The sequence below is a fragment of the Phodopus roborovskii genome, unplaced genomic scaffold, assembly GCF_943737965.1.
Source record: "Phodopus roborovskii unplaced genomic scaffold, PHOROB, whole genome shotgun sequence".
In the NCBI taxonomy this organism is placed as follows: domain Eukaryota; kingdom Metazoa; phylum Chordata; class Mammalia; order Rodentia; family Cricetidae; genus Phodopus; species Phodopus roborovskii.
Window position 1 is genome coordinate 6,864,632 of NW_026126563.1, and position 16,376 is coordinate 6,881,007.

At 45.1% G+C, this 16,376-nt stretch overlaps 2 protein-coding genes across 3 annotated transcripts in view; one reads left to right on the forward strand and one right to left on the reverse strand.

Annotated features, from left to right (window-relative positions):
- The window catches only part of Pard6g (par-6 family cell polarity regulator gamma), a 1,244,350-nt gene that overhangs the window by 596,169 nt on the left and 631,805 nt on the right, over positions 1-16,376 (reverse strand). The gene's annotated exons all lie outside the window — the stretch shown is intronic.
- The window catches only part of Atp9b (ATPase phospholipid transporting 9B (putative)), a 166,331-nt gene that overhangs the window by 118,422 nt on the left and 31,533 nt on the right, over positions 1-16,376 (forward strand). For both annotated transcript variants that reach the window (XM_051202233.1, XM_051202234.1), the window contains exons 14-15: positions 1,233-1,345; positions 9,824-10,072. In XM_051202233.1, the coding sequence (XP_051058190.1) occupies positions 1,233-1,345; positions 9,824-10,072 (362 nt within the window). The remainder of the gene's footprint in view (positions 1-1,232; positions 1,346-9,823; positions 10,073-16,376) is intronic.

Below are 16,376 nucleotides of genomic sequence, written 5' to 3' on the forward strand. Positions count from 1 at the left end.
TAGTGTTCTCTGTGTTCCCTTTATTCACAGTCTGTGCACGTGTGGAATTGTTCTTAATTTCTGCAAAGATTTGCTAAGAAGCAAAATACAGTAGATAGCATTGTTAAACTTGGGAAACTTAGACTGTAAACATATCACAGACTTAAAAGGATGACTAAAGTGATATATTAAAATAGGAGCCACATTCAAACCCTAAATTTACTATCTAGAAATAGTCTGAATGGAATGATTGTAATGATATGTCTTTGTGTAATGATATGACTGTGGACCTGTTGAATTTGAAATACTAGGTTTTTCTTTGCCCGTAATCTGGGGGGGGGGGGGGCGGATACACCATCAAGTGAATTCAAATGCATACAGTGTAATATATGCCTTCTCCTATGCATCTTTAATTCCTAGGTTTCTAGGTTTTTCTTTTATCAGTTTCATTTTGTTTGCTTGTCTTCGGTTTTATTGTTTGTTTGTTTGGGTTTTGAGATAGAGTCTTACTACACATCCCTGACTGACTTGGAACTTTGTAACCGGGCTGGCCTGGAACTCAGAGATCTACCTGCCTCTACAGCTTGGGTACTGGGATTAAAGACTTGGCCACATCACATCTTGCTAGTTTCCAGTTTTAATTAAGCTGTTTTCTTTATTCTTTTTATCAGGAGCTATTTTCATTCCAGATTAAGAGCTGGGCCTGGGGATGAAGTGAGATAATGCAAGGTTCCAAGCTGGGAGTATAACTAAGTGACACATGCTTCCTGACATGCCCAAGCCAGAGGTTTGATCGCAGCGCGGGGGCAGGGTACCTAGCTGGGGACGGTGGCACACACCTGGAATGGCAGCATTCCAAAGGCTGAGGCAGAGTCAAGAGTTGGAGACTAGGCCTGGTTTGTGTAGTCTTCTTACCGATACTAAGCCCTGCTAGGTAGTGTCATTCTCTAGCTCAGTGCAGAGGCTGAGTCAATGGTGACTTAGCTTCCTAGTGTACGCCTTCCTCAGAACAGCAGAAATTGCTCTTGTGCTGGTTAACAGATCTGAACCAAATGCGGAGACAGCTCTTTTTTTCCTAGCGTCCCTTCCATTGTTAATGTGACATGTTTGGTGAAAATTCTGCAGGCACATTGCCTCTCTGACAGGTGTCCCAGGGTGTAGTCAACCGTGTGGCCAGCACCCCGGGCCCTTATGGGGCAGCAGGGCCATCCCTGCTCTTCCTGTGTTCACCGCTGCTGGTCTCCCCATCACAGGAACGCTCACTCAGAACGAGATGGTGTTTAAGCGTCTCCATCTGGGCACTGTCTCCTACGGAACAGACACTATGGACGAGATCCAAAGCCATGTCTTCAATTCCTACCTGCAGGTAAGCGAACGCCATCTTCTCTTAGTGCACCAACACCAGGGAGCCAAATTGACCTATTGTATGCTAATTTGATTTTTCTTTACTCTTTATTGTTACCTAGCTATCATTTCTAGTATCCCAGTCAAGAAATTGTGACTAGCGTTTCTGTATTAACAGAATCATAGGAAATGCAGTGAGCTTGAATCATTTATTTATGTTATATTCTTAATGGATTTTTCTTTTCCTTTTCTTGTGGGAGGTTGGTTTTTCAAGACAGGGTTTCTCTGTGTAACAGCTCTGGCTGTTCTGAAACTCACTCTGTAGACCAAGCTGGCTTTGAACTCACAGAGATCCAACATGTTCTGCCTCACAAGTGCTGGGATTAAAGGTGTGTACCACCATCACCTGACTAGTTAATTATTTCTAAAAAGAAACTCTTTAATAAACAGTATTTTAAAGAGTAATTAATAGAATACTGATATTGCTATGTTTTCTAATAATCCCTTTGTTTTTCTTCATAATTAATAAAATGTTCTGTGGTTTTGAGAAAATAAATTCTGTTTTTCGTCTTTTTTAATAACTAAGGTAGATAACTCCACTGAACCCTTACTACACGAGGGTTTGCTGTGTTGGCAGGCACTCTCTCTCAACATGTGACATCAGCTAGGGACCAGCCGTGTGTTTTACATACAGCAGTTTGCTTCAAACATGATATTGCAGACTAAATTGGACTTTTTCTCCTTAGAATTCAGTTGTCAACAGTGTATTCAAATTTTTGGAAAGGTCCTTGTTCTGTAATTAACCACCAGCCTAACCTATACTGTGTTCTTGAGATGTTGCCAAACATCAAAAAATTCTTACTTGCATAGAATGCATTTATTTTATATGATCTGTCTGCGCAAATGCCAGAGTATCATATAGGTGTGAATGTGATTTGTCTAAATATAATTTATATGTGTACTGTGTTTAAGAGTATTTTGTAATTCAGACTATTTTATTATTTTGAAATGTTTTTGTGAAAAGTTCACTTTAAAATTTTTTAAAATACAGTTTTAAAAATTAATTATTGGTTTTAATTTTATCATTTCTATTCCTCCCCCAAGCCTTCCTATCCCCCTCTTGCTCTCAAATTCATGGCCTTTCCATTAATTGTTGTTATATGTACGTGTGTGTGTGTGTGTGTGTGTGTGCGTGCGCGCACGCATGCGTGTGTGTCTCTAGTGTCTGTGTGTGTGTCTCTGGTGTGTATGTGTGTGTGTGTCTGGTGTCTCTCTCTCTCTCTCTCTGTGTGTGTGTGTGTGTGTGTGTGTGTGTGTGTGTGTGTGTGTGTGTGTGTGTGCCTAAATACGTAAACGTATCCTCTAGGTCTGTGTGGTGTTACTTGCGTATGTATGTGCATGGATGTTTTCAGGGCTGACTGTTTGGCATTAGATAACCTCTTGGTGTACTCTTGTGTGGGGACGACTGTTTCTCCTGCTCAACATGCCTGGTCTTTCCCCCGCCCACTTTGACATGTCTGTTACTGTTGTCCTTCTTCTGCTGATTATGTACGCAGTCATGTTTGGTGAGCCTTTTTGGATGTAGCTTCTGATATTCCTAGGAGGAACCATCTCACAGCAAATTCCCTCATCCTCTGGCTCTTACAGTCTGTGCTCACCTCTTCCAGAGCGCTCCCTGGGCCTTAGGTGTGTAAGTAGTTTTTTGATGTATCCCTTTGACCGGGCTCACAACTCTGCATTATGATTGGCTGTAATGGTCTCCCTCCTTTGAAAAGAGCAGTGTCCTTCATGACTGCTCTTATCTGTGGGTCCAAAGATGTTAGAAAGCAATTAGGAATTACGCTGGTTTAGTGAAGTGGTATGCTGGCTAATCTTACGTCAACTGGACACACAAGCTAACATCTGAAAGGGTGGCCCATCAATTGAGAAAATGCATCCATGAGATCCACCTGTAAGGCATTTTCTTAATTAGTGACTGATTGTGGGTGTGGCCACCCCTGGACTGCTGGTCCTGGGTTCTGTTAGAACACAGGCTGAGCTAGCCATGGGAAGCAAGCAAGTAAGCAGCTCCCTCTTCTCCTGCGTCCAGAACCCTGCACTGTTGGAGCTCCTATCCTGATTCCCTTTGACATGAACACTGCTTTGGAAGTATAAGATGAATAAACCCTTTCTTCCCCAACTTGCTTTTTGGTCATGGTGTTTTGTCACAGCAATAGAAAATATTCATTTGTTTTAGATTTTTTTCAACTTAATGGAGTACAGGTTTTTAAAGTATTCCATCACAATTTTCTGAATTCCACTGACGTCCGTTGTAGTGTTTCTCTGTTCGTTATTCCTGATTATTCCTGATTAGCAGTACTGTGGGTTCCCTGTTTTCTCCCATTGGTTGGCCAGGCCCAAAGTCCGTCTCCCTATGGTCTCAAGGGAGCAGCTTTTAGGTTTGCTGAGCCCGTGTCGTTTTCTTTGTCCCTGTCCCTTTTATTTCTGCACTGAGTTTTGTTACTTCTTGCTTCCACTGCGTTTGGATTGGTTTCTTCTTTTTTTTCCAACTTTTTGAGTTGTATCATCCAGTCATCTATTTGTACTCTTTCTGATTTTTTTTTTTTTTTTAATGTAGGCACTTAGAGCTATAAATTTCCCTCATAGGACTTCGCTTCAATGTGTCCTAAGGGGGGGTTGTTGCTTGTGTTTTTTTCATTTAGTTGCAGTACATTTTTTGAAATTTATGTCTTGATTTTTTTCTTTGCTCCATTAATAATTCAGTAATAAGCTTTATTTTTTTTAAATTTCCCTGAGCTTATGTATTTACTAGAGATGTGTTTTCTGTCAGTTGCAAGTTTTCGCACAGTGATCAAAGAGGATATGTGATATTATTTCCATTTTTGAATTTGTAAAGATTTGTTTTATGTCCCAAGATATGGTCTGTTTTAGAGAAGCTCCTATATGCTGCTGATAGAATGTATATTCTTTTTGTTTGGGTGGACTGTTCTGTAGGTGGCTATTTAGTCCATTTTGATATATTATGTCACTTAATTCTGATTTATATGTACATATTCATATATGTACACATACATACACTACATATGGAAAGTATTTTATATTCTATATATTTTATTTTAATATTTTGTGAAAGATTTTATTTTATTATTTTAAATTTTAAAAACACATTTTACTTAAAACATAATTATATTACTTTCCCCTTTCCAAGGTTCACCTACACACACACTCTTAGTTTTTCTTTGATTATTATTTTTACATATACACGGGGTTGTGAATGTGTGTGTGTGCATAAATATAATCTGCTGGTTCCATTTTGTTTATGTGTATGTAGGTTCAAGGCTAACCTTTGTATTGGGTAAACACATTGTTATTTCAAGTAGTTCTTTGTCTAGGTGTGGGACCCTCCCCCTCCTTCTTAGCATGTCTGTTGATATTACCACTGTCTGTGTCTCACAGCAGACTTGTTTTCTGCCTCACGCGGTCCTTGAACTCCCATATGTGATGTTCCTTGAGCCAGAGATGTAGCCACTGATCACTGATTGTGTCCAGCTGTGGTTTCCTGTCCATTTCTACTTGTTCTAGAGAGAAGTTTCTTTGGTGAAGGGTAGCTACGCTGATCTATGGGTGCAAGGCTACGATCGAATGTAGTTAGAGAATTACACTAGTCTAGCAAACTGGCGGAAGTAGATTTCTCTTTTAGGATCCATAACCTCACAGCCCCAGGTAGTTGGCTAGGGTTCAAGTACCAGGCATGGGCTCCCTCCTGTTGAGTGAGCCTTAAGTTCAGTTAGACAATGGTTAGTTACCACCACCATGTGAATGCCATATCTGTTGCCCCTTTACAGATGTCTTTTCATACTGTCATTATTGTGGGTCATAGTTGTCACAGCTCTTTCCCTCCCTTGGCAGCTTACAAAGGACTTTCTGGTACTATAGAAACTAGACTGTAGGAAGGAAGCTTTCAGATTAAATCCAGCTAAAAAAAAAAAAAAAAAAATACAAGTCTTTTGTCCTAAGTATGCAGTCCTCAGCAACAGGGGCCCGCCTTCAACCTCAGAGGGCCCAGCAATAGTGTATATTCTTAAGGAGCCATTTGGACTACCCTGTATCCGTGGGCATGTGTGCATGCGTGTGCGTGCATGCGTGCGTGTGTGCGTGCGTGTGTGTGCGTGCGCGCGCGTGCGTGCGTGCGTGCGTGTGTGTGTGCATGCGTGCGTGCGTGTGTGTGCGTGCATGCGTGCATGCGTGTGCGTGCGTGCGTGCGTGCGTGTGTGTGTGCGCGTGTGCGTGCGTGTGCGTGCGTGTGTGCATGCGTGTGCGTGCGTGTGCGTGCATGCGTGCGTGTGTGTGTGCGTGTGCGTGCGTGTGCGTGCGTGCGTGTGTGTGTGCGTGCGTGCGTGTGTGTGTGTGTGCGTGCGTGCGTGCATGTGTGTGTGCGCGCGCGTGCGTGCGTGCGTGTGTGTGCGTGCGTGCGTGCGTGCGTGTGTGTGTGCGCGCGCGTGCGTGTCTTTGGCAAATGCTCATACTGCTGAGCTTAACAAAAATCTAAAGGAGAGAAGAGCTCAAGCTTCCTTTTTCCTAGCAATCTTTGTCCAGAGTGAAGTGTTTACCAAGTAACCACTGCCTGATAAAATATTCATTTTTCTGGGTGTTGTGGTAGACACCTGTAATCCCAGCACTCAAGAGACTGAAGCAAGAGGGTTGAAAGTTCTAGTCCAGTCTAGGATGCATAGGAGACCCCAAAAATAGTAAAGTTAACTTATGGTATCCATTAATGTGACTATTATAGAGCATATGTGGTTTATAATAATTATCTTAATGAAGAATCATTGTATAGCAGATATTTAAAGTTCGCTTATTTTATCTAAGAGCATTTGAGGATCTTTGACTAAAGGTCATGGGCTCTGCCAGTGTGACTGTGTTTGTGGGACTCGCTAGTCCCCGTTTGCTGTGTCTCTGGCCCACTCTGATGTAGCACAGGTCTTTCTTAACCTGATTGTCTTCACCCACTGGAAGCACTAGGGATTTAAGAGCTTACTCTGTAATGGAATTCGTGTGAAATTAAATTGCCTAGGCATCTATGAGCATTGCATAATTCAGAAGAGGGACTGAACTCCTTTGCTGCTGGAGCAGCTCAGTGTAAGGTGATGCAGACAGAGGGTGACGATGCTGTGGGCAGCACAGCTGAGCACTGAGCACATACCTGTGCAGGGGTACACACACACTGAGCACATACCTGTGCAGGGGTACACACGCACTGAGCACATACCTGTGCAGGGGTACACACGCACTGAGCACATACCTGTGCAGGGTACACACGCACTGAGCACATACCTGTGCAGGGTTACACACACGCACTGAGCACATACCTGTGCAGGGTTACACACACGCACTGAGCACTGAGCACGTACCTGTGCAGGGGTACACACGCACTGAGCACATACCTGTGCAGGGTTACACACACGCACTGAGCACATACCTGTGCAGGGGTGCACACACACGCACTGAGCACATACCTGTGCAGGGGTTACACACACGCACTGAGCACATACCTGTGCAGGGGGCACTGAGCACATACCTGTGCAGGGGTACACACACGCACTGAGCACATACCTGTGCAGGGGTCACACACACACACGCACTGAGCACATACCTGTGCAGGGGTACACACACACACTGAGCACATACCTGTGCAGGGGTACACACACACACGCACTGAGCACATACCTGTGCAGGGGTACACACACACACTGAGCACATACCTGTGCAGGGGTACACACACGCACTGAGCACATACCTGTGCAGGGGCCACACACGCACTGAGCACATACCTGTGCAGGGGTTACACACGCACTGAGCACATACCTGTGCAGGGGTACACACACGCACTGAGCACATACCTGTGCAGGGGTACACACACGCACTGAGCACATACCTGTGCAGGGGTACACACACGCACTGAGCACATACCTGTGCAGGGGTACACACACGCACTGAGCACATACCTGTGCAGGGGTACACACACGCACTGAGCACATACCTGTGCAGGGGTCACACACGCACTGAGCACATACCTGTGCAGGGGTACAACACAAGCACAACCTGGCAGGGGACACACACGCACGACACATACCGTGCAGGGGTACACACACGCACTGAGCACATACCTGTGCAGGGGTACACACGCACTGAGCACATACCTGTGCAGGGGTACACACACGCACTGAGCACATACCTGTGCAGGGGTACACACACGCACTGAGCACATACCTGTGCAGGGGTACACACACGCACTGAGCACATACCTGTGCAGGGGTACACACGCACTGAGCACATACCTGTGCAGGGGTACACACACGCACTGAGCACATACCTGTGCAGGGTACACACACGCACTGAGCACATACCTGTGCAGGGGTACACACACGCACTGAGCACATACCTGTGCAGGGGTCACACACACGCACTGAGCACATACCTGTGCAGGGGTTACACACACGCACTGAGCACATACCTGTGCAGGGTTACACACACGCACTGAGCACATACCTGTGCAGGGGTGCACACACGCACTGAGCACATACCTGTGCAGGGGTACACACACACACGCACTGAGCACATACCTGTGCAGGGGTACACACGCACTGAGCACATACCTGTGCAGGGGTTACACACACGCACTGAGCACATACCTGTGCAGGGTTACACACACGCACTGAGCACATACCTGTGCAGGGCAGGGCACACACGCACTGAGCACATACCTGTGGGGTACACACACCACAGCACTGGCACTGAGCACTGAGCACATACCTGTGCAGGGGTACACACACACGCACTGAGCACATACCTGTGCAGGGGTACACACACACACGCACTGAGCACATACCTGTGCAGGGGTACACACACACACGCACTGAGCACATACCTGTGCAGGGGTACACACGCACTGAGCACATACCTGTGCAGGGGTGCACACACACGCACTGAGCACATACCTGTGCAGGGTTACACACACGCACTGAGCACATACCTGTGCAGGGGTACACACGCACTGAGCACAACCTGCAGGTACACACGCATACCTGTGCAGGGCCTCACACACACACGCACTGAGCACATACCTGTGCAGGGGTACACACACGCACTGAGCACATACCTGTGCAGGGGTACACACGCACTGAGCACACCTGAGCACTGAGCACGCACTGAGCACATACCTGTGCAGGGGGTACACACACGCACTGAGCACATACCTGTGCAGGGGTACCACACACGCACTGAGCACATACCTGTGCAGGGGTACACACACGCACTGAGCACTGAGCACATACCTGTGCAGGGTTACACACACACGCACTGAGCACATACCTGTGCAGGGGTACACACGCACTGAGCACATACCTGTGCAGGGGTCACACACGCACTGAGCACATACCTGTGCAGGGGTACACACACACTGAGCACATACCTGTGCAGGGGTACACACACACGCACTGAGCACATACCTGTGCAGGGGTGCACACACGCACTGAGCACATACCTGTGCAGGGGGTACACACACGCACTGAGCACATACCTGTGCAGGGGTACACACACCACTGAGCACACGAGGGCCCCCTGAGCACGTACCTGTGCAGGGTTACACACCACGGCACTGAGCCAGACCTGTGCAGGGTTACACACACGCACTGAGCACGTACCTGTGCAGGGGTACACACACGCACGCACTGAGCACATACCTGTGCAGGGGTACACACACACGCACTGAGCACGTACCTGTGCAGGGGTACACACACGCACCTCCTCACGCCGCCTGCGCTCGGTGGGGAGAGGCTCATACTCAGTGCCTCGCAGGCTCTCTGACCCTCAGTCCCTTCTAAGCACTGTCCCGAATCTCTGAATTTGATAGGAGAATGTGGGTTGGGTCGTGTGCTCTGTCACCCACCCTGGTAAGGAGGTGAGTGACAGGTCACTGACTCATAACCAGAGCTGATGGGCCTTAGGGAGATCTGCAGTGCCCAGTGGGCAGTTGCTTCCCATGAACAGGACTGAGATGTCAGGCTTGTTTTCCTGGACACAGCCATTACTATATCTAATCTGTGTTAGCTACAAACTAGGCCACCAAAGTTCAGAGACGGGAGAGTCTTAAGAGTTCTGGCTGCTTTGCTGTGGTGTTGTTTTACGTGCATATGTGAGGTGACTATTCTGCCTTGATGTCTACTTGCTGTTGTAAGGAGTAAAGTAACTGTTGACTGAACTTAGGAATGGAAACGAGCCCGGCTTTAAGATCGTAGCAGATACTAAGGTGTGTTTGACAACCTTGAAATAGCCAAGCGTTTTGCATTGCTGAGACAAAAAGTGATTTATATTCATGGGTACAGTGTAAGAGAAAAATCAAATCTCTGTTCTTGTCTCAAGCAGCTTATTTTACCTCATAAAACATGCCAGTAATTTCTGTGCAGACCCTTCATTCTGTTTGTCCTCGTTAACTCCCAAGGTACACTCCCAAGCAAGTGGCCACAACCCAAGTTCTGCTGCACCGAGAAGAAGCCAGTCTTCAACCCCTAAAGTTAAAAAAAGCGTCAGCAGCAGAGTCCATGAAGCTGTGAAAGCCATCGCCCTTTGTCACAACGTCACTCCCGTGTACGAGGCTCGGGCAGGAGTCACTGGAGAGACTGAGTTTGCTGAAGCAGACCAAGACTTCAGTGATGAGAACCGCACGTACCAGGCGTCCAGCCCTGATGAGGTCAGTGGCTCCCTTAGAGCACCTTTTTTTTTGGGGGGGGGGGGTGTCCTTCTCCGGGCAAGCCTGTGTGGTCTGTTTCACCTGGACTCTGCAGGCTGCTTCTTGGGAGCAAGGATTCAGGACTGTGTCCTGGATTCTGACAAGGACCTATGCTGAAGTCCATGCAACCTCTGGACATAACTCGGGCCTTCCAGGCTCACCTTTGACCCTAAGGTGTCAATACCTAAAAGTTAATCCTCTCCATCCTTGACAGCCACAGACTTGACCTCTGAAATTCAGGCTGTTTCAAGCTGGATTTGCTGATGGTATTGAGGGGAGATTCTTAGAGATCCTGGACTTTTAGCTTTATACCATTACATTCAACAGTTTTCACTCGAAGTAGCATGGGAAGATTGAGCTGCCTCTATAACAAGTTAGTTCCCAACATAAGCTTATTACTGTTGCTGTACTTCCTTGGCCAGTTTTGCCTCAGTTGCAAAGTCACTGGATTTGTATATTAAATTTCCAGTCGTTCAGTAGAATTTAGATACAACTATTGTTTAGAAAGATTTAGACTATAAGTAATTGAGAAACCCACAGAAATGATTTTTAAAACATAAGTGTATTAACTTAGTCATTTCTAACCTTACTCCATCAAGATTTGGTAAAATCCATTATTTAAATTTCTACCTCTTAGGCAGTCATTCTGAGTGTGTTTATAGAGTCTGTCTTCTTGGAGTACTTTAGACAGTTGTGTAAAACAATCAAACCGACTATGGAGAGACAGTGTTAACAAAGTAGAACTTTCAAATACCTTGCACAATTGGATCATGTAAGTACATAATCAATATGTTTAGGGAATCTGCTAAACTCTGGCTCTGGAAACAATAGAAAGGCAGGCGTGGAACCCCAGTGTTGTTGATGAGCCAGGAACAGATCATGGAGAGTGGCGGTCAGCGCAGTCCTGCAGCTTCATCTCAGATCCCAGATGCCCTCTTTTATCTCTGTGCCCCACCCACATGTGCTCCATGCTCATAGGCGCCTAGTAACGGGGCCTGACTGCCTTGTGTGTCACCCCTGCCCTTGTTTGTCTACATGTTGTTATATTCCTCAGAGGATTTTTCAGTAGTCTTATTACTGTTATGATTCACCTGAGGTGCTTTATCCCTGAAGGCTGAACAAAGGCCGTTGTAGTTAACTCTGTGCCCCGTTAGTACTAATCTACTTCACTGGGCATCATTTGCTGTGTCCTAAGACAAGTCTGAGTTTACCTCTGGCTGTGCATGGCTGTCCAGTTGAGCCTTCTGTGTGAGCCTCTCTCCCCCCACAGAGCAGCGGTGTTCTAGTTTGAATGTGGCAAGTTTCACACAGTACTTGTATTGGACTCTTAGTCCGTAGCTGTTGATGACAGCTTGATATATCTGAAGAAAACGTAGGCCACTGAAGTGGGTTCTTCGGGATATCTTCTCCTTGTCCCTTTCTTGTCTGCCGTGAAGTAAAGCAGATCCTCCAGAACATGCTGCCCATGGACTGAACCCTCTGGCACCCTGAGCTGAAGTAACCCTGGAGTTGTTTCTGCCAGCATGTTGCACTGTTGGAAAGTAGTGTCGCAGAAGGCAGGGTCACAGCTATGACTGCCAGGCTGTGTGGTCCTCAACCCTTGGAGACTAGTGTAAGGAGGCATCTGGGCTAGGCTGGTCTACACAGTGAGTAGCTGTCATTTTCTTATTTATTGACGTGAGTTCATACCTAAGATTATCTTGAGTATCACTGGAGTTTCTGAAGTTGAACTTTTGAACGGTCTTGGAACTATGAAGATTTTGTGAACCCTTTGATATGGACTAAGTAGGCGTATGAAATGGCATGAGCTTAAGGATGTTATGGCTTGAATGTAAAATGTCCCCCACAGCCTGTTCCCAGCCCATGATGTGTTCTGGAAACTTTAGGGTATCTGGGTCTGTCTGTCCTGGTAGTCTCCCATCCCCCTCCCTGCCACACCCTGGAGTGAGATTACCACACTCTCCCACCGCCATGAAATCCAGGCCAAGCTCACACTCTCCCACCGCCATGAAATCCAGGCCAAGCTCAGGAGGTCAAACACCCAGGGGATAAACCTTGTGAAACTGTGAGACAGAGCAAGTCTTTGGTCTAAGTTGTTTCTGTTACATAGTTTGACCACAGATACACAAAAGTAGCTGACACAGTTGGACATGTCAAGGCTGGACTAGAGACAGTTACTGGATCAGGGGGAGGAAGGGAGGGAGAAGGCTTTGTGGGCTTGTAGGGACAACTGAGCTGAGCACCCTTAAAGATCCGGTAGGCTCTTATTCCTGTGAACTGGCAAGGCTGCTACATTTAGCATTCAAATATTTGCCTACTGAGACATAATAAAACTACAGCAAGAAATTTAAGATTCTTCCTGGAAGTCAACATCACATCTCTGATTCCGAAAACACTGAGGTAGCTGGGAGGGTGGTACACACCTTTAATCCAGCATCCACGAGACAGTGGCAGGGAGAGCCAGGAGTCTGAGGCTAGCCTGGTCTATATAGCAAGCTCCAGCCAGGGCTATGAAGTGAGGCCTTGCCTGCCCCCATTAAAAGTACTGACAGTAGTCTGAGAAAATCAGGATTAGTTGAACTGTTGGTGATATTCAAGGAGCTCCAGAATAGAATCCCATGTTGGTTTTAAAAAAGGGGGGGGGAGCTAGGGAAATGCTCCCCATCCTTTGAATACCTACAATATATAATTCTTTAGTCAGTATGTCTTTGCCATGGCCCCAACATTTAACTGGGTATCTTTTCAAACCAATGCAGTTTGTCAAAACAGTGTGTGTGTGTGTGTGTGTGTATGGGGGTGTGTGTGGGTGGGGTATGTGGTGTGTGTGTCAGTGTGTGTGGTGGGGGGTGGTGTGGGGTGTGGGGGTGTGTTGGCAGGGAGTCTCAGAAACAGTTTAAAAGTCCTAAGCCATTTGGAAACCTCAGGGTGGCATGGTATGTAGTAAGGTCTGTGTGACTTACAAATTACTGTCCTCTTAGCCCTCAAGAAGGTTCTCAGACAGAAACAGGACACACAACTGCCTTAGGAAAAGGCTTACCGTTCTTTTTCTCAGAAAGGGTTAATGCTGCTTTTGCTATTGTGGCATTCCAGAGCTCCTCTGCAATTCCATATGATCACATGTTGAGAAGGAATTTCCTGGTCGTAAATATGGAAGCCTAGACCAGAGGTTTTTCACAGCAATTCTCATTTGAAGTTCAGAAATACATGATTTTACATAGTCACTCTATTGCCTACCAAAAGACATGTTGACATACATAGAAAACTTTAGCATATTAGGAATTCACTGCCAAATGACATTTCATTGATTTGAAGACTTTTAAGAGCTTAGAGACATTATAACAAAGAAACCTTGTATTTAACTTTTTTGACTTGTATGGAAATTTGACAGTGATTAAAGACAGGATGTTAAGAAATATGTAAAAAAGATATGTGACACATATTTTAACCCTGAAATGAAAACAGTGTGCTTCGCTGTGATTTTTAAAGTGTAGTATTGATGTGGTGTGTGCAGATCCCAGAGCCTCGGGAAGGGCATCCAATAGCCTGCTGTTTGGCATATTGAACTTTGCTGCTATTAGTGTGACAGATGATAGCAATGTTTCCCAGTCACCACAGTACCATTGTAAAAGCATTTCTTATTGGATAGAGTGCTCAGAATATTGCACCCCGGAGCTTTATTTAGGGAAATGGTTCAATTGATGCTTTCTGTTTAACCCAGTGTTGACCTATCACAACATCATGTTAATAAGCAGTGTTACCATTTAAAAGGCTGGTTTTATACAGTCCTGCAGTCCTATTTAGTCATGGCTCTAACAGTCACTTCTACATAACTTATGAGACAGAGCGTCCTACGTTTTTGCACATCATGCTGTCATATGATAGTCCCCATCAGCTCGTGGCATTGTTTCATCTTATTCTCAGGACAACTGTGGTTTGCTGACTGCCCCCATTGTGCGTTTAAGCCAGTAGCTATTCTGTGTAGTGTAAGCTGCCTCGGTTTTCATTTTCCTGAATGAAAGGTGATCTTTTCCATACCAGCATTTTTACACAGACAAGCTTTTAATCCACAAATAGTAGACTTCTTGGAAGGTTAACTTTGATTTCATGAAGGTCCGGTTAGACACTGATAGTGAATACTTGCAACAATATGACATCCGCTGAGTGATAGCGATGTCAGAGAATAAATAACTGACTTGTACGTATGAGGTAGGACCTGTTTGTACACTGGTCACTGTTTCTTATGATAAGTGATCAATATTTCATTTTCTCTGAGAGAAGAAAGCTCTGTTTGGCTATCATTTGTGTCTACAGGCTCATCATGGCAAACCAAGGCTGAGCAGATGTTAACTTTGTCATAGACATTCCCTCACAGGATGAAAACCCAGCCTTTCCATTGCTCAGCTGCGTGTCCAGTGCAGTTGCAGGCAGCCAGCACTGATCTCCAGTCCCAGGGATCATGAGAACCTACGCTTAGGCTTAGTGTGGAAGTCATCAACACAAGTGTTCAAGGCATAGCGGGACCTCTGCTGATGTGGACCAAAAGATTGATTGGCTCTGATTTTTAATGACTGCTTATTCCTGTAAACTGGATATTTATTAGTAGCATCCTTCCCTCTATGTGGTTACGTTTTCTCACATCAGTAAGTTCTGTGTTTAAATATTATCTCAAGATACAATTGTCTTTTCCTTGTAAAGAGTCAGCTAGATTAATGACAAATAACAAGTAGAATATTTTAAAATAAAGGAACAATGTGTCCTTAATAACATTGCATTTGGATTTACAGAAGAGCTAATGTATGTGGAGTGCTGTATTTTTTTAATTCATTTTATTGTGTGTGTCTATTGAAGCAAGACTAATTGTGGTGTTTTGTCGATATATTTGTGAGGAGCAAATCATTGTCAGTGACACAAAGCCTTCACTCTGTGACCTTCAAGACCAATGGAGAATAAATACTGCATAGCCTGTCAGTGAATATTGATCAGCACTTTTTCTAGATGATCAAATTGCATTTTAAGTTAATAATTCTATTAAATTATAACAATGATTGTAATAATCATAATAAAAAATGATGAGATGTCGATGATTAAATTATGATTTATAAAGTACATGGTAAAATATGTCCTCTAAGGGTACAGCTGACAGCTGTGTGTGCATGATTGCTAATAGGATAAAGGAAATTTCTGCCAAGCGTTTCAAGAATAGTGGCACAGAACTTTCTGGATAATGGAATTATAGAGAGAGGCATTGATAAGATCTCGCCCTATGTGTTATTTCCTCCCGTATGGTGTATCTCTGGGACACACTTGCCTACTCTGGTTACTTAGCTTGGAAAAATGTGAGTGTGCAGATGAGGTGCCTGCTTGTGACAGCTGTTTAGTGCTCGCTAAGTGGCCAGTAGAGGACAATAGAGGGAACTTCACTCAGACTCTCGCTGCTGTATTTTTTTTTAACATTCTCATTTTAATTATTCTTGCCTTTGAATTATCATCAATAGTCACATTATGTATTGGAAATTTCAGATGATTCGGTAGTCATAAAAATAGTCATTCAAAATATACGGAGCCTTTTACTCCCGGATTATCATTTTACAACTCAGAGAAAAATATCCCAGAGGTTATTTCTTGTTATAATTCCAGGTAGCAATTAATGTCATTTATTATAGATGCACACAAGGAGTATTTAATAACCTGCTCCCAAGTTTTTGTTTCATTACCTACAATTGCTTTATAAAATAGGCTCAAATGATAGCATTGGGCACATGGTTTCATTAGACAGTGCTGGTTGAGGGATGTATTCTTTGGTTGCCTCTGCATCCATGAGGCATGTAGAAGAAACAGTGTAAGATGCTGCAGGCGCTACTCAGTAGTAAAATATTTGCCTAGCGTGGACATGGTCCTACATTTTGTCCCAGCTGGGAGAGAAGTGGGTAGGAAGAAAGACATCCACTGTCCTGTCCTCCCCAGAGGCTCGTGTAGTGAGTGCTTCTCGGTTTCTTGATCATCTTCTTTTTAATTCACATTTGAGTTAGCCATGTATTTTGGACTTCCGTAGTCTCTAAAGAGACTTCACCACCACAGTGCTCAGGTAGATCTGCCCTTTACTTCTGGTCTCTGTGATGGGTCACCAGCCCTTCTGCAAAGCATCCAGAAGGGTGTCTGCTGGACAAGCCTGGCACAGCAGGAGCCCGGCACAGGTGATACCGACATCACCAAAAAGCACCTTTATTCCCCATTTTAACCACAGCTCAGTGTCACAAGGACCGAG